A 26,011-nucleotide genomic window follows, 5' to 3' on the forward strand; every position below is an offset into this window, starting at 1 on the left:
AGGTGCTTGATTTGGGGGGCAATGAAATGCTACACAGACAACTGTGATTATGTGTCTTTTAACTGGAGGAGGGCAGAACTTCCTAAAAGGAAAGCTTAAAAAGAAATGAAAATGTTACATCATAATTAAATGCATATTTGTCCCTTTAAAGTACAGTGAACTCAGTATTGAAAGATTATGTTACCATTCGTGTTCTCGAATACTGTGGTGTGCTTTACAAAAGCAACGTCTCCTTTCTCCACCAGACACCTGCAACCAGAAAAACTGTTACCACCTAATCTGCACAGCAATTGGGAGTTGCAAGAGCTTACAGATTTATTAAAGGGACCATCTAGTCAAAATTAAACTTTCATGATTCAGATAGGGCATGTAATTTTAAATAACTTTCCAATTTATTTTTATCATCAAATTGTCTTTGTTCTCTCTGTACTATTTGTTGAAAACTCATATGCTAATTTCTAAGACCTTGAAGGTCGCCTCCTATCTCAGGGAATTTTGACAGTTTTTCACAGCTAGAGGGGATTATGTGTGCTATATAGATAACATTGTGCTCACGCACATGGCGTTATCTAGAAATCAGCACTGATTGGCTAAAATTCATGTTTGTCAAAAGAACTAAAAGAAGTGGGCAGTTTGCAGAGGCTTTGATACAAGATAATCACAGAGATTAAGTATATTAATATACAAGTGTTGGTCATGCAAAACTGGGGAATGGGTAATAATGGGATTATCTATCTTTTTTAAAAATAAAAATTCTGGAGTAGACTGTCCCTTTAGTTACGATTAGTAATTAAATCATCTGCTGATATTATGACACAGATCTCTACAATATCATGATTTAAAAACCAATGATAATTTCCCTGTTGGTAATTTAATGTGTGTGTATTTATTTCAAACTTCAATCTTGTTACTGTTATTCTGATGTTGACTTAAACTAATAATTTTTCTAATCTAAAAATAAAAGGACATAAAAGAGCAAAAAGAACATGGTCTAATGCATTATAACTTTAACTATGTATGTAACCCCATTTACAGGATTTGAACACACAATTACATTCAAGCCATAGCATAATGGTACAATTCTGTAGCACAAAAGCATTTTCTTTTTGCACTTTTATGTCACATTAATAATCTTATTAATAATAATTAATAAGTAGCTGATCATAATTATATTTACTTAGCTTTCATATGATACGCATTTGGTTCAACATTTTTTTCTCTTTACTTTTAAGGATTTAAAGCATAAAGTAAAACGTAATTAGGTGCTAAAAATACCATGTTAATGTCTTATATGTGAGTGTGTGTATATATATATATATATATATATATATATATATATATATATTGTGTGTTTATATATATATATATATATAGTGTGTATATATGTATATATATATATATATATATTGTGTATATGTATGTATATATATATATATATATATATATATATATATATATATATATATATATATATATATATAACATAATTTATGCTTACCTGATAAATTCCTTTCTCCTGTAGTGTAGTCAGTCCACGGGTCATCCATTACTTATGGAATATTTCTCTTCCTAACAGGAAACTGCAAGAGAATTACCCAGCAGAGCTTGCTATATAGCTCCTCCCCTCACCCATCATACTCAGTCATTCGACCAAGCATACGAGAAAGGAGGAACCATAGGGTACAGTGGTGACTGGAGTTTAATTAAAATTAGACCTGCCGTAAAAACAGGGCGGGCCGTGGACTGACTACACTACAGGAGAAAGGAATTTATCAGGTAAGCATAAATTATGTTTTCTCCTGTTAAGTGTAGTCAGTCCACGGGTCATCCATTACTTATGGAATACCAATACCAAAGCTAAAGTACACGGATGAAGGGAGGGACAAGGCAGGAACATTAAACAGAAGGAACCACTGCCTGAAGTACCTTTCTCCCAAAAATAGCCTCCGAGGAAGCAAAAGTGTCAAATTTGTAAAATTTTGAAAAAGTGTGAAGCGAAGACCAAGTCGCAGCCTTGCAAATCTGTTCAACAGAGGCCTCATTTTTAAAGGCCCAGGTGGAAGCCACAGCTCTAGTAGAATGAGCTGTAATCCTTTCAGGAGGCTGCTGTCCAGCAGTCTCATAGGCTAATCGTATTATGCTACGAAGCCAAAAAGAGAGAGAGGTAGCCGAAGCCTTTTGACCTCTCCTCTGTCCAGAGTAAACGACAAACAGGGAAGAAGTTTGACGAAAATCCTTAGTTGCCTGCAAATAGAATTTCAGGGCACGGACTACGTCCAGATTATGCAAAAGTCGTTCCTTCTTTGAAGAAGGGTTAGGACACAGAGATGGAACAACAATCTCTTGATTGATATTCTTGTTAGTAACTACCTTAGGTAAGAACCCAGGTTTAGTACGCAGAACTACCTTGTCTGAATGGAAAATCAGATAAGGAGAATCACAATGTAAGGCAGATAACTCAGAGACTCTTCGAGCCGAGGAAATAGCCATCAAAAACAGAACTTTCCAAGATAACAACTTGATATCAATGGAATGAAGGGGTTCAAATGGAACGCCTTGAAGAACATTAAGAACTAAGTTTAAGCTCCACGGCGGAGCAACAGACTTAAACACAGGCTTAATCCTAGTTAAAGCCTGACAGAAAGCCTGAACGTCTGGAACTTCAGCCAGACGTTTGTGTAGAAGAATAGACAGAGCAGAAATCTGTCCCTTTAACGAACTAGTAGATAAGCCCTTTTCTAAACCCTCTTGTAGAAAGGACAATATCCTAGGAATCCTAACCTTACTCCATGAGTAACTCTTGGATTCGCACCAATGTAAATATTTACGCCATATTTTATGGTAAATTTTTCTGGTAACAGGCTTCCTAGCCTGTATTAAGGTATCAATAACCGACTCCGAGAAACCACGCTTTGATAGAATCAAGCGTTCAATCTCCATGCAGTCAGCCTCAGAGAAATTAGATTTGGATGTTTGAAAGGACCCTGAATTAGAAGGTCCTGTCTCAGAGGCAGAGACCACGGTGGACAGGACGACATGTCCACAAGGTCTGCATACCAGGTCCTGCGTGGCCACGCAGGCGCTATCAGAATCACCAAAGCTCTCTCTTGTTTGATCTTGGCAATCAAACGAGGAAGCATTGGGAATGGTGGAAACACATAAGCCATGTTGAAGACCCAAGGGGCTGTCAGAGCATCTATCAGCACCGCTCCCGGGTCCCTGGACCTGGATCCGTAACAAGGAAGCTTGGCGTTCTGACGAGACGCCATGAGATCCAGATCTGGTTTGCCCCAACGATGAACCAGTTGAGCAAAGACCTCCGGATGAAGTTCCCACTCTCCCGGATGAAAAGTCTGGCGACTTAGAAAATCCGCCTCCCAGTTCTCCACGCCTGGGATGTAGATCGCTGACAGGTGGCAAGAGTGAGACTCTGCCCAGCGAATTATCTTTGAGACTTCCAACATCGCTAGGGAACTTCTGGTTCCCCCTTGATGGTTGATGTAAGCCACAGTCGTGATGTTGTCCGACTGAAATCTGATTAACCTCAGAGTTGTTAACTGAGGCCAAGCTAGGAGAGCATTGAATATTGCTCTTAACTCCAGAATATTTATTGGGAGGAGTTTCTCCTCCTGAGTCCATAATCCCTGAGCTTTCAGGGAATTCCAGACTGCTCCCCAGTCTAGAAGGCTGGCGTCTGTTGTTACAATCGTCCAATCTGGCCTGCGAAAGGTCATCCCCTTGGACAGATGTGGCCGAGAAAGCCACCATAGAAGAGAATCTCTGGTCTCTTGATCCAGATTTAGTAGGGGGGACAAATCTGAGTAATCCCCGTTCCACTGACTTAGCATGCACAATTGCAGCGGTCTGAGATGCAGGCGCGCAAATGGTACTATCTCCATTGCCGCTACCATTAAGCCGATTACTTCCATGCACTGAGCTACTGACGGGTGTGGAATGGAGTGAAGGACACGGCAAGCATTTAGAAATTTTAATAACCTGGTCTCTGTCAGGTAAATTTTCATCTCTACAGAATCTATAAGAGTCCCTAGAAAGGGAACTCTTGTAAGTGGTAATAGAGAACTCTTTTCCACGTTCACCTTCCACCCATGCGACCTCAGAAATGCCAGAACTATCTCTGTATGAGACTTGGCAGTTTGAAAACTTGACGCTTGTATCAGAATGTCGTCTAGGTACGGAGTCACCGCTATGCCTCGCGGTCTTAGTACCGCCAGAAGTGATCCTCGAATTTTTGTAAAGATTCTTGGAGCCGTAGCTAATCCGAAGGGAAGAGCTACAAACTGGTAATGCCTGTCTAGGAAGGCAAATCTCAAATACCGGTAATGGTCCTTGTGAATCGGTATGTGAAGGTAGGCATCCTTTAAGTCCACCGTGGTCATGTACTGACCCTCTTGGATCATGGGAAGGATGGTTCGAATAGTCTCCATTTTGAATGATGGAACTCTTAGAAATTTGTTTAGGATTTTTAAGTCCAAGATTGGTCTGAAGGTTCCCTCTTTTTTAGGAACCACAAATAGATTTGAATAGAATCCCTGCCCGTGTTCCGTCCGCGGAACTGGGTGGATTACCCCCATTAGTAAGAGGTCTTGTACACAACGTAGAAACGCCTCTTTCTTTGTTTGGTTTGCTGATAACCTTGAAAGATGAAATCTCCCCCGTGGAGGAGAAGTCTTGAAGTCCAGGAGATATCCCTGGGATATGATCTCCAACGCCCAGGGATCCTGGACATCTCTTGCCCAAGCCTGGGCGAAGAGAGAAAGTCTGCCCCCCACTAGATCCGTTTCCGGATAGGGGGCCCTCTCTTCATGCTGTCTTGGGGGCAGCAGCAGTTTTCTTGGCCTGCTTGCCCCTGTTCCAGGACTGGTTAACTTTCCAGCCCTGCCTGTAACGAGCAACAGCTCCTTCCTGTTTTGGAGTGGAGGAAGCTGATGCTGCTCCTGCCTTGAAGTTACGAAAGGCACGAAAATTAGACTGTTTGGCCTTTGATTTGGCCCTGTCCTGAGGTAGAGCATGGCCCTTACCTCCCGTAATGTCAGCAATAATTTCTTTCAAGCCGGGCCCGAATAAGGTCTGCCCTTTGAAAGGAATATTAAGCAATTTAGATTTAGAAGTCACGTCAGCTGACCAGGATTTAAGCCATAGCGCTCTGCGGGCTTGGATGGCGAATCCGGAGTTCTTAGCCGTAAGTTTGGTTAAATGCACAACGGCATCAGAAACAAATGCGTTAGCTAGCTTAAGTGTTTTAAGCTTGTTCATTATTTCATCCAATGGAGCTGAGCGAATGGCCTCTTCCAGAGACTCAAACCAGAATGCTGCCGCAGCAGTGACAGGCGCAATGCATGCAAGGGGCTGTAAAATAAAACCTTGTTGAACAAACATTTTCTTAAGGTAACCCTCTAATTTTTTATCCATTGGATCTGAAAAGGCACAACTATCCTCCACCGGGATAGTGGTACGCTTAGCTAAAGTAGAAACTGCTCCCTCCACCTTAGGGACCGTCTGCCATAAGTCTCGTGTGGTGGCGTCAATAGGAAACATTTTCCTAAATATGGGAGGAGGGGTAAAAGGCACACCAGGTCTATCCCACTCCTTGCTAATAATCTCTGTAAGCCTTTTTGGTATAGGAAATACGTCAGTATACATCGGTACCGCATAGTATTTATCCAACCTACATAATTTCTCTGGAATTGCAACCGTGTTACAATCATTCAGAGCCGCTAATACCTCCCCTAGCAATGTGCGGAGGTTCTCTAGCTTAAATTTAAAATTGGAAATCTCTGAATCCAGTCTCCCTGGATCAGATCCGTCACCCACAGAATGAAGCTCTCCGTCCTCACGTTCTGCAAACTGTGACGCAGTATCTGACATGGCTCTCATCTCATCCGCGCGCTCTATCCTTAACCCAGAGCTATCGCGCTTGCCTCTTAAATCTAGCAACTTAGATAATACTTCTGTCATAACAGTAGCCATGTCTTGCAAAGTGATTTGTAAGGGCCTCCCTGATGTACTTGGCGCCACAAAATCACGCACCTCCTGAGCGGGAGGCGCAGGTACTGACACGTGAGGAGAGTTAGTCGGCATAACTTCCCCCTCGTCGTCTGGTGATAATTTCTTTACATGTAAAGATTGACTTTTATTCAAAGTAGCATCAATGCAATTGGTACACAAATTTCTATTGGGCTCCACATTGGCCTTTAAACATAGTGAACAAAGAGATTCATCTGAGTCAGACATGTTTAAACAAACTAGCAATGAGACTAGCAAACTTGGAAATACTTTTCAAAATTAATTTACAAGCAATGTAAAAAACGTTACTGTGCCTTTAAGAAGCACAGAAAAACTGACACAGTTGAAATAACAATGATCAAAAATAGTTATAGCAACCAAATTTTCACAGTAAATGTATTAAGTTAGCAAAGGATTGCACCCACCAGCAAATGGATGATTAACCCCTTAGTACCCAAAAACGGATAACAATTATATAATTAACGTTTTTCTCACAGTCAAATACACTGTCACAGGACCACTGTGACTGATTACCTCCCTCAAAATGGATTTTGAAGACCCCTGAGCTCTCTAGAGACGATCTGGATCATGGAGGATGAAGTAGACAGATCGTGACTGAATTTTTACTGCGCAAAAAAGCGCTAAAATAGGCCCCTCCCACTCATATTACAACAGTGGGGAAGCTCAGAAACTGTTTCTATGCAGAAAACAAAAATGGCCATGTGGTAAAAATCAAGCCCCAATAAGTTTTATCACCAAGTACCTCACAAAAAACGATTAACAAGCCAGTAAACGTTTTAAACATACATTTAAAAGTTATGTATTATTATTTACAAGCCTGCTACCAGTCGCTTTTACTGCAGTTAAGGCTCATACATTATTTCAGTATTAACAGTATTTTCAGAGTCAATTCCATTCCTTAGAAAATACATTCAGTGCACACACACACACACATCAGCCTGATACCAGTCGCTATCGCTGCATTTAAGGCTGAACTTACTTTACAATGGTATCAGCAGTATTTTCTCAGTCAATTCCATTCCTCAGAAAATAATTTACTGCACATACCTCTTTGTTGCAGGGGGACCCTGCATGCTATTCCCCTTCTCTGAAGTTACCTCACTTTTCCTCAGATGAGAACAGCCAGTGGGTCTTAGTTACGTCTGCTAAGACCATAGAAAGAAACCCAGGCAGATTCTTCTTCTAATGCTGCCTGAGAATAAACAGCACACTCCGGTGCCATTTAAAAATAACAAACTTTTGATTGTAGAAATAAACTAAGTTAAAAAACACCACAGATCTCTCACAGCTTCCTATCTGTTAGGCTGCAAGAGAATGACTGAGTATGATGGGTGAGGGGAGGAGCTATATAGCAAGCTCTGCTGGGTAATTCTCTTGCAGTTTCCTGTTAGGAAGAGAAATATTCCATAAGTAATGGATGACCCGTGGACTGACTACACTTAACAGGAGAAATATATATACATACAGTATCTCACAAAAGTGAAAATATTTTATTATATCTTTTCATGTGACTACACTGAAGAAATGACACTTAGCTACAATGTAAAGTATTGAGTGTACAGTCGGTATGACAGTGTAAATTTGCTGTCCCCTCAAAATAACTCAACACACAGCCATTAATGTCTAAACCATTGGCAACAAAAGTGAGTACACCCCTAAGTGGAAATGTCCAAATTGGTCCCAAAGTGTCAATTTTTTGTGTGGCCACCATCATTTTCCAGCACTTCCTTAACCCTCTTGGGCATGGAGTTCACTAGAGCTTCACAGGTTGCCACTGGAGTCCTCTTCCACTCCTCCATGATGACATCACAAAGCTGGTGGATGTTAGAGACCTTGCGCTCCCCCAACTTCCATTTGAGGATGCCCCACAGATGCTCAATAGGGTTTAAGTCTGGAGACATGCTTGGCCAGTCCATCACCTTTACCCTCAGCTTCTTTAGCAAGGCAGTGGTCGTCTTGGAGGTGTGTTTGGGGTCGTTATCATGTTGAAATACTGCCCTGCGGCCCAGTCTCCGAAGGAAGGGGATCAGTATGCCACAGCACATGTTGGCATTCATGGTTCCCTCAATGAACTGTAGCTCCCCAGTGCCGACAGCACTCATGCAGGCCCAGACCATGACACTCCCACCACCATGCTTGACTGTAGGCAAGACACACTTGTCTTTGTACTGCTCACCTGGTTGCTGCCACACACGCTTGACACCATCTGAACCAAAGAAGTTTATCTTGGTCTCATCGGACCACAGGACATGGTTCCAGTAATCCATGTCCTTAGTCTGCTTGTCTTCAGCAAACTGTTTGCGGGCTTTCTTGTGCATCATCTTTAGAAGAGACTTCCTTCTGGGGCAACAGACATGCAGACCAATTTGATGCAGTGTGCGGCATATGGTCTGAGCACTGACAAGCTGACCCCCCACCCCTTCAACCCCTGCAGCAATGCTGGCAGCACTCATACGTCTATTTCCCAAAGACAACCTCTGGATATGACACTGAGCATGTGCACTCCACTTCTTTGGTTGATCATGGCGAGGCCTGTTCTGAGTGGAACCTGTCCTGTGAAAGCACTGTATGGTCTTGCCCACCGTGCTGCAGCTAAGTTTCAGGGTCTTGGCAATCTTCTTATAGCCTAGGCCATCTTCATGTAGAGCAAAAATTCTTTTTTTCAGATCCTCAGAGAGTTCTTTGCAATGAGGTGCCATGTTGAACTTCTAGTGACCAGTATGAGAGATTGTGAGAGTGATAACACCAAATTTAACACACCTGCTCCCCATTCACACCTGAGACCTTGTAACACTAACAAGTCACATGACACCGGGGAGGGAAAATGGCTAATTGGGCCCAATTTGGACATTTCCACTTAGGGGTGTACTCACTTTTGTTGCCAACGGTTTAGATATTAATGGATGTGTGTTGAGTTATTTTGAGGGGACACTGTTATACAGTCTGTACACTCACTACTTTACATTGTAGCAAAGTGTAAATTCTTCAGTGTTGTCACATGGAAAGATATAATAAAATATTTACAAAAATGTGAGGGGTGTACTCACTTTTGTGAGATACTGTATAGTCTATTTCAATCAAGGACTGCACTCGCTGGATTAAGATATAAAATTAATTATTTATTGTGGTGTCCTTAATTGAAATAGACTGTGATTGCTACTGACTTTGCACCCTAGTTGATGACCCAACTGTATTGTGAGTACAGATACACATGGATATATATATATATATATATATATATATTCACACACAGTATATATACTGTATATATATATTATACTTTATTTATAAAGCTCCAACATTCCTTAGTGCTGTCCATGGCTACAATTGATACGAGTAAAACACCAATTATACAATAGTTGTAAGAAACAAGACAAAATTTATTTATTTATTTAAAAATAAAAGAATGCCAAACACTATAATCAAACCTTAATAGTTATTACTGAGAAGTACAAGGATTAACTTGACTGGAAATGTGATAGCAGCTAGGGGTATGAAATCTTCATTTGATAGAGTTAAGAGCTTTGATGAATTGTTTATGTGGTCTATACACAACTATGCTACATTCCTGTAATTTGGTGACTGTAGATAAAATGAGTCCCCATTACCTGAAGGCTCCTGAGTATCCGTAGTATTGTTCTTTTGAATTCTCAGCACATTTCGGCTTTCCAATGCATAATTTGCAGAGGTTTGAATTCACATCGGCTCCAGGAGCACAGCTCTTGCTGAAGAATGCCCCTGCCACAAAATGCAAATGTATCATCAGGTCATGCGGAAGTAAACGTTTTCCTGCTATACCCAGTATAACACATTTTTCAATAAAAAAAAGAATATTTCTGTTTTCTCATGAAGATAACATTGGTGTTTTTATCATAACTCATTTGTTATCCATTACGTCAACCAACATCAATTAAAGTCTTACCCTATTTTCTCACTTGACCCTGAGTTCTCCATTTATTAAGCAGCAGATGCTGCTTCGGAACACCATCGTTTCAGGCTTTTAGGTGATGGATTGAAAGCATCCTGATCTAATCGGGATGATTGACAGCCCCTGCCAGCGGCTGATTGGCCCCAGTGAGCAGGGGGCGGCATTGCACAAGCATTTCACTAGAAATGCTTGTGCAATGTTAAATGCTGACAGCATATGCTGTCAGCATTCAGCGAGATCGATAGGACATGATTCGTTACCCCGAATCATGTCCGCTCGCCTCTTAATAAATCTACCCCTTAGCCTCAGTTTGTTTTGCTAGGTTTAAAGTTTTAAAATCTATCTTCTTCCTCAGTCTGTGCCAGTATTCCTAGATGCCTTTTTCTAGTGTCCTACCTGATGCAACTTATTCAATTGTACAATGTATTTTTTGAAGAGATGCTTTTATAACTATCCTTGTGATAATATATCCAAATTTATAGAGTTTGTTTCTTTTTTCAACCGTTTACAGAGGCGTAACTAGAAACTCATGGGCCCCGGTGCAAGAATCCATATAGGCCCCGGCCCCCCCCTCCCCAGGGTCATAGACATTCATAAGGACCCACAGTCACCTATGTGCATACACACATATGGCTTCTGCAATATTAATATTTCACAAGATATGCCGCTGGAGAGTGTACTAGCTGGCACAGTTTGTATGGTTGATATATATATATATATATATATATATATATATATATATATATATATACAGGGAGTGCAGAATTATTAGGCAAATGAGTATTTTGACCACATCATCCTCTTTATGCATGTTGTCTTACTCCAAGCTGTATAGGCTCGAAAGCCTACTACCAATTAAGCATATTAGGTGATGTGTATCTCTGTAATGAGAGGGGGTGTGATCTAATGACATCAACACCCTATATCAGGTGTGCATAATTATTAGGCAACTTCCTTTCCTTTGGCAAAATGGGTCAAAAGAAGGACTTGACAGGCTCAGAAAAGTCAAAAATAGTGAGATATCTTGCAGAGGGATGCAGCACTCTTAAAATTGCAAAGCTTCTGAAGCGTGATCATCGAACAATCAAGCGTTTCATTCAAAATAGTCAACAGGGTCGCAAGAAGCGTGTGGAAAAACCAAGGCGCAAAATAACTGCCCATGAACTGAGAAAAGTCAAGCATGCAGCTGCCAAGATGCCACTTGCCACCAGTTTGGCCATATTTCAGAGCTGCAACATCACTGGAGTGCCCAAAAGCACAAGGTGTGCAATACTCAGAGACATGGCCAAGGTAAGAAAGGCTGAAAGACGGCCACCACTGAACAAGACACACAAGCTGAAACGTCAAGACTGGGCCAAGAAATATCTCAAGACTGATTTTTCTAAGGTTTTATGGACTGATAAAATGAGAGTGAGTCTTGATGGGCCAGATGGATGGGCCCGTGGCTGGATTGGTAAAGGGCAGAGAGCTCCAGTCCGACTCAGACGCCAGCAAGGTGGAGGTGGAGTACTGGTTTGGGCTGGAATCATCAAAGATGAGCTTGTGGGGCCTTTTCGGGTTGAGGATGGAGTCAAGCTCAACTCCCAGTCCTACTGCCAGTTTCTGGAAGACACCTTCTTCAAGCAGTGGTACAGGAAGAAGTCTGCATCCTTCAAGAAAAACATGATTTTCATGCAGGACAATGCTCCATCACACGCGTCCAAGTACTCCACAGCGTGGCTGGCAAGAAAGGGTATAAAAGAAGAAAATCTAATGGCATGGCCTCCTTGTTCACCTGATCTGAACCCCATTGAGAACCTGTGGTCCATCATCAAATGTGAGATTTACAAGGAGGGAAAACAGTACACCTCTCTGAACAGTGTCTGGGAGGCTGTGGTTGCTGCTGCACGCAATGTTGATGGTGAACAGATCAAAACACTGACAGAATCCATGGATGGCAGGCTTTTGAGTGTCCTTGCAAAGAAAGGTGGCTATATTGGTCACTGATTTGTTTTTGTTTTGTTTTGAATGTCAGAAATGTATATTTGTGAATGTTGAGATGTTATATTGGTTTCACTGGTAAAAATAAATAATTGAAATGGGTATATATTTGTTTTTTGTTAAGTTGCCTAATAATTATGCACAGTAATAGTCACCTGCACACACAGATATCCCCCTAAAATAGCTATAACTAAAAACAAACTAAAAACTACTTCCAAAACTATTCAGCTTTGATATTAATGAGTTTTTTGGGTTCACTGAGAACATGGTTGTTGTTCAATAATAAAATTAATCCTCAAAAATACAACTTGCCTAATAATTATGCACTCCCTGTATATATATATATTGTATATACATACATTCATACATACATATACACACACATGTACACATATTTATGTATATATATATATATATTTATAAATCTATATAAATATATACACATATATACAGATATATATTTATGTATGTATATATATATATATATATATATATATATATATACACACACACACATATGGCTGCTCAAGTTAATTAGATTTTACACAATACCCTCATAAGCAGACCAGCAATCTCTATTATCTATTTACTCTTGAGGTATATACTGTAGGTATAGATGACATAGCTATAAAGATATATCAAGAGTAAATAGATAATAGGGATCCCTGGTCATCTTAAGTTCTATAATACCAAAGCATCAGCAAGTGGGTAATTCTTATTAGTGTACACCAATAGTTTCTAAAAACTACAAGCAACACAAGATTCTGAATAAAAATAGATCTAGCCATAAGAAGAGACTAAATTCAGTGTCATAAAGATTTATATGAGCAAGTACAATTTTGAAGGCAATGAATGTATAGGGCAGTATAAAACTAAAACAAAGGAAATTCCGATAAAGTTCTCCCTAGTGCCACAATGGATAGTCAATCAATTAAGAGCTCAGCCATCTACATATTTATGGGAGCTCAGAAATTTTTTAGCCTTTGCAGAGAAAACACATGCAGTCAGGAGCCAATGTGCATGCCAAAGGTGCCAATAAGTTCTAAGCTAAGCTAAGTTTGTGCTGAAGGCAGCTGGGCCCCCGGAGGGGGGGACCACCAGGGCTAGGTAGAAGTTGCGTACTCTGCATCCCCAGTAGTTACGCCCCTGCCCGTGTATATATGTTTTACTTTGTGTGTTTTTTGTACACACTATTACTTTGAGTGTTTTGCTATTGAAGTGGACAGAATGTAAGTGATTTTTCTGTCAATATTATGTTAATTTGAATTTGTCATTGTTCCAAGAGCACTCATAAAGATGTGCTGTTTTGTATGTAATATGCTTTTATAATGACCAGATCTAATGAATTCATGGTAGCAACTTGGAGTGGATTGATTTGGGTCAAGAACTTACAATCCATTACAATGAATCTTGCATTTTTGAGAAAATCTTTTGCCAGGATAGTAGGGGTGGTTTACTATTTAGTGAGGATGCTGAAGATTTTGCCACGTAGTGAGACTAAGTATTAATTAGACCAATATTTGAGTACAGAGAAATGAATGATGAATATAATATTTATGTCCACTAATTGAACATGTCACATATCTGGATTATAATGTGTAATTACGTATTTAATATATTCTTGTAGGTCTATTTAGCGGTCAAGGGCTGAAAAGTATAAATGTTTTATCCAAAAATAAACTTCATTATTAACATGTTTGCCTCAACCAACTGCAGATATTATAATCTTAAACCATGATAAATAAAAGATAGATAAGACAAACAACTAATCTATTTGTACAAATTAACAGATGGTTTAAAGATTGTTAAAGAATTATAGCTTATTCTGACATTTAACTTTTTACTTGCCAGAGGGAGCTTCCTACAATACAGGGAGTGCAGAATTATTAGGCAAATGAGTATTTTGACCACATCATCCTCTTTATGCATGTTATCTTACTCCAAGCTGTATAGGCTCAAAAGCCTACTACCAATTAAGCATATTAGGTGATGTGCATCTCTGTAATGAGAAGGGGTGTGGTCTAATGACATCAACACCCTATATCAGGTGTGCATAATTATTAGGCAACTTCCTTTCCTTTGGCAAAATGGGTCAAAAGAAGGACTTGACAGGCTCAGAAAAGTCAAAAATAGTGAGATATCTTGCAGAGGGATGCAGCACTCTTAAAATTGCAAAGCTTCTGAAGCGTGATCATCGAACAATCAAGCGTTTCATTCAAAATAGTCAACAGGGTCGCAAGAAGCGTGTGGAAAAACCAAGGCGCAAAATAACTGCCCATGAACTGAGAAAAGTCAAGCTTGCAGCTGCCAAGATGCCACTTGCCACCAGTTTGGCCATATTTCAGAGCTGCAACATCACTGGAGTGCCCAAAAGCACAAGGTGTGCAATACTCAGAGACATGGCCAAGGTAAGAAAGGCTGAAAGATGACCACCACTGAACAAGACACACAAGCTGAAACGTCAAGACTGGGCCAAGAAATATCTCAAGACTGATTTTTCTAAGGTTTTATGGACTGATGAAATGAGAGTGAGTCTTGATGGGCCAGATGGATGGGCCCGTGGCTGGATTGGTAAAGGGCAGAGAGCTCCACTCCGACTCAGACGCCAGCAAGGTGGAGATGGAGTACTGGTTTGGGCTGGTATCATCAAAGATGAGCTTGTGGGGCCTTTTCGGGTTGAGGATGGAGTCAAGCTCAACTCCCAGTCCTACTGCCAGTTTCTGGAAGACACCTTCTTCAAGCAGTGGTACAGGAAGAAGTCTGCATCCTTCAAGAAAAACATGATTTTCATGCAGGACAATGCTCCATCACACGCGTCAAAGTACTCCACAGCGTGGCTGGCAAGAAAGGGTATAAAAGAAGAAAATCTAATGACATGGCCTCCTTGTTCACCTGATCTGAACCCCATTGAGAACCTGTGGTCCATCATCAAATGTGAGATTTACAAGGAGGGAAAACAGTACACCTCTCTGAACAGTGTCTGGGAGGCTGTGGTTGCTGCTGCACACAATGTTGATGGTGAACAGATCAAAACACTGACAGAATCCATGGATGGCAGGCTTTTGAGTGTCCTTGCAAAGAAAGGTGGCTATATTGGTCACTGATTTGTTTTTGTTTTGTTTTTGAATGTCAGAAATGTATATTTGTGAATGTTGAGATGTTATATTGGTTTCACTGGTAAAAATAAATAATTGAAATGGGTATATATTTGTTTTTTGTTAAGTTGCCTAATAATTATGCACAGTAATAGTCACCTGCACACACAGATATCCCCCTAAAATAGCTATAACTAAAAACAAACTAAAAACTACTTCCAAAACTATTCAGCTTTGATATTAATGAGTTTTTTGGGTTCATTGAGAACATGGTTGTTGTTCAATAATAAAATTAATCCTCAAAAATACAACTTGCCTAATAATTCTGCACTCCCTGTACATTGCATAGCATTTGATGTAGTCTAATATGGCAGTGTGTGTAATAATCATGCAATAATGAAGTAATACTGAAGAATTACTACAAACGTTCCGTCCAGATTAAGTAATAAGAAATAAAACTGTATATGGATTCATACTACTTATCACCAGGTAGACCAAGAGATTGGTGTTGTAGGAAGAGGACGCAAACTAAAAAAAGGCCATGCTTGAATTAATTAATTCATACTGTTATTCTGAAAAGCAGTAGATGAAGAACTAGAATAGAGAGGCACTGATTCCATTTTTAATCTGAGCAATGGAAACCTTCTTGGTATCCCTTGCTGACTGTATAAAGTTAAGAGTAATATCAGAAGATATAGCTAATCGTCTAAGGCTCTTGAGGCAACATTTATATATAAAAAAGCCCTTCTGCTGTTCACTGTTGTAATAGTCCTTGGTTATGTACGTTTGAGAGTGTGGAGGCCTCAAATTAACCATATAGGTTGGGAAGTGTGAACAGCTGAACATCATTGACAGGCTCTGACAAGTCCCTTTTTATCATTTCAGTGAAGACAAGGATACTGTTTCAGCTAATACCTAATAACAGTTGCTGTTTTAAATGCAGGTAACGCATCATGGGGGTATATGGTTGTTTGTGTAAATATAGACCCCAAACTCTTATGCTAACATATAAGTTCCACTCTAAGTATATGATGAGGTTAGACTGTGTATTCTCTGTGCATTAACTGTCTACATACCCATAGTTTGTTCCGTATGATGTAGCCTAAATTTATTACAAAGTTCCAAAATTACTACACTTCCAGACTATTGTTAAATATTGTGTGTCATATAATTAAGATCTCTTACATGTGTAATATGATATGAAAGTTATTTAAAAATAAATTATCTTAACACATAATAATTTGATTGGTAACTCCATCTGGGCCAATCCTGTTTTTTTCTTTAGCTAAAGATGAAGAAAGACACTTTTCAACAGTTATTGTTTAGAAAACCCCCGAAAGCTTATAATTTATGGGTTTTATAACATTTAAAGAAAGGATTATAATTCTTGGATCTGCACTTTAAATTAACATTAAAGGGACATTAAACACTAAATAAATACTAGATAGAATGATGCATTCAAAGAAAAGATTAGTCTGAGAATAACATGTAGATGAATTTTTTAAATTATCATAAGCTGTTTAAATATTGACAAAACAAGTGTAAATGTTTAGTTTCTATAAAACAATTGGAGCTGCCATGTTGTAACTTAGGTTACCTTCTCTGCTGTGGCCAATTAGGGACAGTTATAAATAGGTCACTAGAGTGTGCAGCCAATGACTGTGGGGATTATAACAATGTTCTGCACTTCCATTTCTAACAGTAACTGAAAAGCTTACAATTTCAGAATCAAATTACTGGAAAAGGGGACAAAATAAATAATGAAAGTATATTGCAAAGTTTTTTTCTATATATATGATTTATCATTTTGTATTACCATCTCAAAGTGTTTAATGTCCCTTTAAGGTTTTTGGACTAATGTTAAAGGGATAGTACACTAGAAATATATCTACAGCCTGAAACATTTAACCCCTTAACGACACGAGTCGTACAGGGTACGTCGCACACAACCTGGTCTTTAAAGACCAGCGACGTACCCTGTACGACCTAAGTGTTTAAAGCGGCTGGAAGCAATCCTGATCGCTTCCAGCCGCTTTCAAGGTATTGCCGTGATGCCTCGATATTGAGGCATCATGGCAATACCTTTTCTGGCACACCGATGCAGAGAGGGCCACTCTGTGGCCCTCTCTGCATCGGCCAGCGATGGTGCCGATCGTTGGTGGGTGGGAGCAGTTACAGGGAGGAGGTGGCCCATCGCTGGGAATCTTGGTCCCGGAATTAGTACCGGTGCGTGCGGGCGCGTGCACGGGGGCGGGGGTGCGTGCGCGCGCATGTGCGCGCGCCCGCGCGCCCCCGATCTTAACAAAGCATGCCACATAAACGGTCCGGTTGTGGTGGGAGCGGGAGGTGATCTGTGGTGGGAGCGGGTGATGAGGGCTAAATTTCTATTTATAAAAAGGATCTGGGAGAGGGGGGTGGGGGGTATTGAGGGGGGGCCAGCTACACTACAGAAAAAAAAATATTTAAAAAAAAAGTGCACTAAAGTTTGAAAAGTTGGTACTGGCAGACAGCTGCCAGTACCCAAAATGGCACCAAATAGTGAGAGGGGGGAGATTAGAGAGCTGTGTGGGGGGGCTCAGGGAGGTTGGGTGCTATGGGGGGCTCCAACACAGCAGCATATGTAAATATGCTGGGAAAATTTTTAAAAAAATTAAAAGAGAGCTTTTATTTTAGTACTGGCAGACTTTCTGCCAGTACTTAAGATGGCGGGGACAATTTTGGGGTGAGGGAGGGAAGAGAACTGTTTGGGAGAGATCAGGGGTGGGATGTGTCAGGTGGGAGGCTGATCTCTACACTAAAGCTAAAATTAACCCTGCAAGCTCCCTACAAGCTACCTAATTAACCCCTTCACTGCTAGACAAAATACACGTGTGATGCGCAGCGGCATTTTGCCGCCTTGTAATTACCAAAAAGAAACTCCAAAGCCATATATGTCTGCTATTTCTGAACAAATGGGATCCCAGAGAAGCATTTACAACCATGTGTGCCATAATTGCACAAGCTGTTAGTAAATAATTTCAGTGAGAAACCTAAAATTGTGAAAAATGTTACGATTTTTTTAATTTGATGGCATTTGGCGGTGAAATGGTGGCATGAAATATACCAAGATGGGCCTTGATCAATACTTGAGGTTGTCTACTACACTACACTAAAGCTAAAATTAACCCTAGAAGTTCCCTACATGCTCCCTAATTAACCCCTTCACTGCTGGGCATAATACATGTGTAATGCGCAGAGGTATTTAGCGGCCTTCTAATTACCAAAAAGCAACGCCAAAGCCATATATGTCTGTTATTTCTGAACAAAGAGGATCCCAGAGAAGCATTTACAACCATATATGCCATAATTGCACAAGTTGTTTGTAAATAATTTCAGTGACAAACCTAAAGTTTGTGAAAAAATTTGTGAAAAAGTGAACAATTTTTTTTATTTGATCGCATTTGGCAGTGAAATGGTGGCTTGAAATATACCAAAATGGGCCTAGATCAATACTTTGGGATGTCTTCTAAAAAAAATATATACACGTCAAGGGATATTCAAGGATTCCTGAAAGATATCAGTGTTCCAATATAACTAGCGCTAATTTTGAAAAAAATTGGTTTGGAAATAGCCAAGTGCTACTTGTACTTATTGCCCTATAACTTGCAAAAAAAGCAAAGATCATGTAAACATTGGGTATTTCTAAACTCAGGACAAAATTTAGAAACTATTTACCATGGGTGTTTTTTGGTGGTTGTAGATGTGTAACAGATTTTGGGGGCCAAAGTTAGAAAAAGTGTGTTTTTTTCCATTTTTTCCTCATATTTTATAAAAAAAATTATAGTAAATTATAAGATATGATGAAAATAATGGTATCTTTAGAAAGTCCATTTAATGGCGAGAAAAACGGTATATAATATGTGTGGGTACAATAAATGAGTAAGAAGAAAATTACAGCTAAACACAAACACCACAGAAATGTAAAAATAGCCCTGGTCCTTAAGGGAAAGAAATTGAAAAATGGCCTTGGTCCTTAAGGGGTTAAACAGTCTACTGTGGTTTGGTTTTTAAATACGAAAAAAGAGTGCATTTTACCCATATAACAAGGCTTAAAGGGACATTAAACCCAAAAATTTTCTTTCATGAGTCAGACAGAGAATACAATTTTAAAGAACATTCCAATTTACTTCTATTATCTCATTTGCTTCATTCTTTAGATATCTTTTGTTAAAGAAATAGCAATGCACATCGGTGAGCCAATCACATGAGGCAAATACGTGCAGCCACCAATCAGAAGCTACTGAGCATATCTAGATATGCTTTTCAGGAAAGAATATCAAGAGAATGAAGCAAATTAGATTATATAAGTAAATTAGAAAGTTGTTTAAAATGGTATTCTCTATCTGAATCATGAAAGAAAAAATTTGGGTTTAATGTCCCTTTAATAAATACACTGGCTGGATTGAAATCTAAGTCAAACTCACCTTCCACAAGCAAATAAAAAAAATCCTGGCTATTGATTCTCAAGCCTTTTATTTATAGTGAAGCTAATCGCTTATATAATATTTCACCAACCTGTGTTACAATTTTTGGTTTCATTATAAATTAGACCCACAGGAATATTCCAGCCGGCTGTGCGTCCTACCCCAGTGTGACATGACTTCTTGCCTTTAAGAGTTTTCCAGGAAATGTTCTTGTTGGATCTTTTTACTATTGCCACAGAGTAATAAACACCTTTGTAAAGACAGCAAGAGAATATATTACTGGTTTTACACAAAGTAACATACAGTGCATAATGGTAGTATCATTTTCATGGAAAAAAAATAGTTCTCTATTAACTCTAAAATAAAAGGGACGGTCCAGCCAAAATTGTAATCCACATGGATGCATTTCGATTTTGAATATAAGCATTTTAGTAATACACATATATTAGCAAAAATGTTTCAAATTAAAGATATAGCTGTTTCAAATGTGTATTCAAGTATGCACCGTGCACCAGCATTTTAAACACGCGTTGCCCAGAGAGCCTAAGGTGCTTGTACCATCTGGTAATTACTCAATTTGTTAATTGCTGACATGATAAAAGCTGACACTCTGAGCAGCTGCAGTATTTACAATGCTTGTACACTTAAAATATCTAGTCATGCTTCACGTGCACATGCAGAGAAAAATGTCATCACTAAAACAGTGATTATTTTACTAGAAACATTTTTGCCATTACATGTATATTGCAAATATGTTTCTATTCAAAGATGTAATTAATCTATGTGCATTTAAATTGTGACTGCAATGTCCCTTTAAATATGATGCTCAAATGCAACTTTCCATTGAATTCTAAATGTTACATATTAGTGTTTCACTCGTTCTGGTGGCATAAGGGCCAAAAGGAGCTCAGTGCATCAAAATTCTTGTGTGAAATTATTGTCTATTGTATTTTTTTTAATGATTATTTTTACTTAGCCTTTCCGATCTGAATGTTGTTGTGTGAGTCAGTATAACTGCTAAAATTAATATGTCATTTTAAAGGAAAATCTAGTTTAAAAAAAAAAAATATATATATATATATATAGGGCTAGATTTAACAAGCAGCGGATGTAGCCGTCTCTGCCTAAAGTTTCCGGCTTTAGGCTCGTAAGACCGCTGCTCCTTAACTTGTCCGCCAACTTTTAGGGATTAACACCCACTGCTAGAATGTGCAGGGGCGTAATTGCACAAGCATTTCACAAGAAATGCTTGTACAATGTTAAATGCAGACAGCATGTGCGATGTCGAGCAGACATGATTCGCTACAGCGAATCATGTTATCCCGGTAATTAAGAAATTTACCCCATAGACCTAGTGAAGTCTTTTCAAGGAGTTTTCAGATGTTTTTTTATACACCTTCACAGAAGCAAAATATATGCAGTCAAGGCAAAAGTAAAACATAGCATCTAATTAATTTAGCATTGATGACGACTGACGTTTGAATGCAGGTTATTTACTTGATAATATCACTACATAACACATGCAATTTGTATTTATCATTATTTTTATGATTAACTTTTTAATATTCAAATGTTAAAAAAGTTAATAGTTTGATGGTCATATATTATTAGGAATACAAGCTTGTCTCCATTCAAAGTATAGGAAGGTGTTATAGAGCCTAAAACGTATCATGTGATTTGCAAATCATGTGACAAACCATGTGAGGCATTTAACACAGGAATTCTGATGGATTGGAATAGAAGCCTAGGTTTCTCAGCAGTACGGCTTACATGCAAACTCCATGTTTGACTATTACTTTTAAATTAAATAAATACATTCTTTTTCTTTATGCATACTAATGGAGATGAAAGTGTGGTAGGATTTTACAACAGTTTTTGAATATCATATTACTTTAATTAAGGTTCTGTTTGAGTGACCAACAGTTTAACCCAAGTACAATATATTCCATCAGGAATATCTGAGGACCTAGGTTGAGAAAAACTGTTTTACTCTATCTATGTAATATTAATAGTAACAGAATTAAAGACACACAAATGGCATGACTTTTTAGATTTATATACCGTAAACAGCAGACAGTGACACAGGATTATTCTGCGAAAAGTGTTTACCGATGGATGCTCACCCCTGATGAGAGAAGAAACTTCCGTCCAAGAAGAGACAGACGCTATAGCAAACGAGTTTTGAACACAGTTGACTCTAGCTCAAGTGAAAGTTCTGATCCTGAAGCCAATGTAATACCTGACACAATGAGCTCCACTTTTCAGGGAATTACCACTAACTCAAGGGGCAATAGAGGCAGCTCAACATGAAACTATCAATCTGCCAATACAGCTGCACTACCCCCCACACCAGCACACCCTTCTTTGCCTTTTTTAGGCATAGGCCGCACACGCGGAGAAGATAGAAGATCTGGACATTATCTTTAACATTAGCTCAAAAGTACTTTCTTCATTAGAGAGATTGCTACTCAATAAGGGTCTCTCTTTTGTACCGTCCTCCAATATGAATTACTTTGATACATATGTGGTATTAATTAAAATCTGTGAGCTATATTTTAATACTCCAGTGATAAAATGTCACCACAACATACATAGATTTACATAAGTTTGGAAGAAACCTCAGAGTCAAAGAATACTTTCAAGAGTGTTCCTCTGAAAAATCTCCTTTAAAAGTGAAAGGTACATTTGATCCCAAAACGAAACATAAAAACATTTCAAGTTGACTGTCCCTTTAATATCCAGCTTTATACTAAAAGCACTATGTCTTTAATTATGTTGAAACAATGGTTTCTCAATATGTAAAATATTATGTTTTGTTATGTTTTACATAAAATTTACAATATAAATAAATTAAATTACAGTTAAAAGCACAATAAACACAAAATAAATGCTAGATCGAATGAGGCATTCAAAGAAAAGATCATTCTGAGAATAAAATGTAGATGTATTTTCTAAAGTTTTATTAGCTGTTTAAATATTGACAAAATAAGTGTAAAGTTTTAATGTCTATAAAACAATGGGAGCTGTCATGTTGTAACTTAGGTTACATTCTCTGCTATGGCCAATTAGAGACCGTTATAAATAGGTCACTAGAGTGTGCAGCCAATGACTGTGTGGAATATAACAGTGTTCTGCAATTCCATTTCGAACAACTGAAAAGCTCACAATTTCAGAATAGATTTTCAGGAAAAGGGGACAAAATATATTGCAGAGTTTTTTTTTTATAAATACGATTTATCATTTTATATTACTATCTCAATGTGTTTAATGGCCCTTTAAATAAAGGGAGGTTGCAAAGGTTCTATAGGATACACTTTGTTGATAATATATGTGTCATCTTTTTTTGCCTGTTTTTTTGTTACAATGACAGTGCACTGTAACATTTCTCTCCTTTACTTTATACCCAGTAATCCATTTTACCTCCTGCAGTGCATTAAATGGTTTACAAATAACTTTATTACCTTTATTTTGTCATTTTTTCCCCCATTCAAAACCTCCACAACTATGAACATGTAAAAACTGCAGTAATGTCTATAGAACAGCTATGGAACAAATCAACCTCCCAGTTGTGGTAGGAGAGAAATCATCTCTTTTTAAAGGTTGTTCCTGCATCAGCTTTAAATACAAGACTCTTTTCTGCTGTTTGCCTGAGTACACTGTTCCCTAAGTCATGAATTTGCTCCCACTCTCATGAAGCGGCATAAAAACATATAAAATATCTCTACCTTGTTTCTTTGCTCCTTTTGTTTTGCATGGGGACAGGTCATCTGTATAGAGAAAAAAAAGATCTCAGCAGAAAGCAAATCATATACAATTGTATGAAACTATTGATCCTCTGAGGAATAAATATGAGTACAAATAATAAAATAAAACTTTAAAACCAAAAACTTCTCATTGGCCACAATATAGAAATTGTCTAAAAGTATTGATCCTGCGCATAATGTAAAAGCTACCAATACACATAAAATATACATATTTATTAAAAAATAATCACCTAGATTATAAATTTTGCATTCGCGTTTTAACGCTGAAAAAATGGTAATTTCAGCGTTAAACAGCACCGCAGTCATTACAAGTCTTGTCGGTATAGCTGTAATGCAAGCCTTTTAGCCTGTAACGCAACGTCAGTCCCGCACACGTAAAAATTACATTTTTTCATGGGATTTCCATAGCACTGCCATTACGAGTTTTGCGGTGAGGCTAAAAAACCTGCTTTCCAGCCTATACCGACACGATCCATTCTGCAATCTAAAAGCAGTAGTTATGAGTTTTACGCTATAAAACTGTAACATAAAACTCATAAGTAAACTGCTACAAAGTACACTAAACACCCATAAACTACCTATTAACCCTAAATGAGGTAGTTAGTAAATAGTTAATAACTATTTACTAACTAGTCTATCTAGTTAAAATAAATACAAACTTACCTGTGAAATAAAAGTAAAACCTAAGCTAGCTACAATATAACTATTAGTTATATTGTAGCTAGCTTAGGTTTTATTTCACAAGTATGTATTTAGTTTTAAATAGGAATTATTTACGGCTAGATTACGAGTTGTGCGTTAGGCTGAAAAAGCAGCATTAACAGGTCCTAATGCTGCTTTTTCTCTACCGCTGCTATTACGAGTCTTGCAGGTTTAGGGGCACCGCACACTTCTTTGGCCTTACCGCAAAACGACTTACGTAAACTTCGTAAAGTCTTTTTTCTATGGGACTTCCATAGCGCCGGTATTACGAGTCTGTCCTGGGAGGCCAAAAAGTGAGCGGTACACCCTCTACCTTCAAGATCCCTAACGCATAAACTACCTATTAACCCCTAAACCAAGGCCTTCCCGCATCGCAAACACTAAAATAAAATTTTTAACCCCTAATCTGCCGCTCCAGACATCGCCGCCACTATAATAAACATATTAACCCCTAAACCGCCGCACTCCCGCCTCGCAAACACTAGTTAAATATTATTAACCCTTAATCTGCCATCCCTAACATCCCCGCCACCTACATTATACTTATTAACCCCTAATCTGCCGCTCCGGACTTCGCCACCACCTACATTATACTTATTAACCCCTAATTTGCTGCCACCAACATCGCCGACACCTACATTATTTTTATTAACCCCTTATCTGCCACCCCCAATGTCGTCGCAACCTACCTACTCTTATTAACCCCTAATCTGCCGCCCCCAACGTCGCCGCCACTATTCTAAATTTATTAACCCCTAAACCTAAGTCTAACCCTAACCCTAACACCCCTAATTTAAATATAATTTAAATAAATCTAAATGAAATTACTGTCATTACCTAAATTACTGTCATTACTAAATACTTACTTATAAAATAAACCCTAAGCTAGCTACAATATAACTAATAGTTACATTGTATCTATCTTAGGGTTTATTTTTATTTTACAGGAAAGTTTGTATTTAGTTTTACTAGGTAGAATAGTTACTAAATAGTTATTAACTATTTAATAACTACCTAGCTAAAATAAATACAAAAGTACCTGTAAAATAAAACCTAACCTAAGTTACACTAGCACCTAACACTACACTACAATTAAATAAATTAACTAAATTAAATACAATTAAATAAATTAAGTACAATTAGCTAAAGTACAAAACCCCCCCACTAAATTACAGAAAATAAAAAACAAATTACAGATCTTTAAACTAATTACACCTAATCTTATAGCCTTATCAAAATAAAAAAAAAACCCTAGCCTAAACTAAACTATCAATAGCCCTTAAAAGGGCCTTTTGCGGGGCATTGCCCCAAAGTAATCAGCTCTTTTACCTGTAAAAAAAAAAATACAAACAACCCCCCAACAGTAAAACCCACCACCCACACAACAAACCCCCCAAATAAAAAGCTAACTAAAAAACCTAAGCTCCCCATTGCCCTGAAAAGGGCATTTGGATGGGCATTGCCCTTAAAAGGGCAGTTAGCTCTTCTGCCGGCTTTGCTGAGGACTTCTGCCGCTTCGATGAGGATGGATGTTGGTGGTTAGTGTTAGGTTTTTTTAAGGGTTTATTGGGTGGGTTTTAATTTTAGGTTAGGGGCTATGGGCAGAAAAAGAGCTAAATGCCCTTTTAAGGGCAATGCACATCCAAATGCCCTTTTCAGGGCAATAGGGAGCTTAGGGTTTTTAGATAGGTTTTTATTTGGGGACTTTGGTTGTGTTGGTGGTGGGTTTTACTGTTGGGGGGGGTGTTTGTATTTTTTTTACAGGTAAAAGAGCTGATTTATTTGGAGCAATGCCCCGCAAAAGGCCCTTTTAAGGGCCATTGGTAGTTTATTGTTGGCTAGTTTTTTTTTTATTTTGGTGGGACTTTTTTATTTTGATAGGGCTATTAGATTAGGTGTAATTCTTTTTTATTTTTGATACTGTGGTTTTTATTTTTTGTAACTAAGTGTTTTTTATTTTTTATACCTTAGTGTTTTTTATTTTTTGTAACTTAGTTGTTATTTTTTTGTAACTTAGTAATTTTTTATAGTAGA

At 38.4% G+C, this 26,011-nt stretch overlaps 1 protein-coding gene across 1 annotated transcript in view; it reads right to left on the reverse strand.

The window, feature by feature from the left end:
* Positions 1-26,011, reverse strand: part of LOC128656102 (serotransferrin-B) — a 132,635-nt gene that overhangs the window by 19,196 nt on the left and 87,428 nt on the right. Inside the window, exons 11-14 of the mRNA XM_053709799.1 lie at positions 23,237-23,278; positions 19,603-19,761; positions 9,654-9,783; positions 185-249 (exon numbers count right to left, since the gene is read on the reverse strand). Coding sequence (XP_053565774.1) covers positions 185-249; positions 9,654-9,783; positions 19,603-19,761; positions 23,237-23,278 — 396 coding nt within the window. The remainder of the gene's footprint in view (positions 1-184; positions 250-9,653; positions 9,784-19,602; positions 19,762-23,236; positions 23,279-26,011) is intronic.

The sequence above is a fragment of the Bombina bombina genome, chromosome 4 (genome assembly GCF_027579735.1).
Source record: "Bombina bombina isolate aBomBom1 chromosome 4, aBomBom1.pri, whole genome shotgun sequence".
Taxonomy (NCBI): domain Eukaryota; kingdom Metazoa; phylum Chordata; class Amphibia; order Anura; family Bombinatoridae; genus Bombina; species Bombina bombina.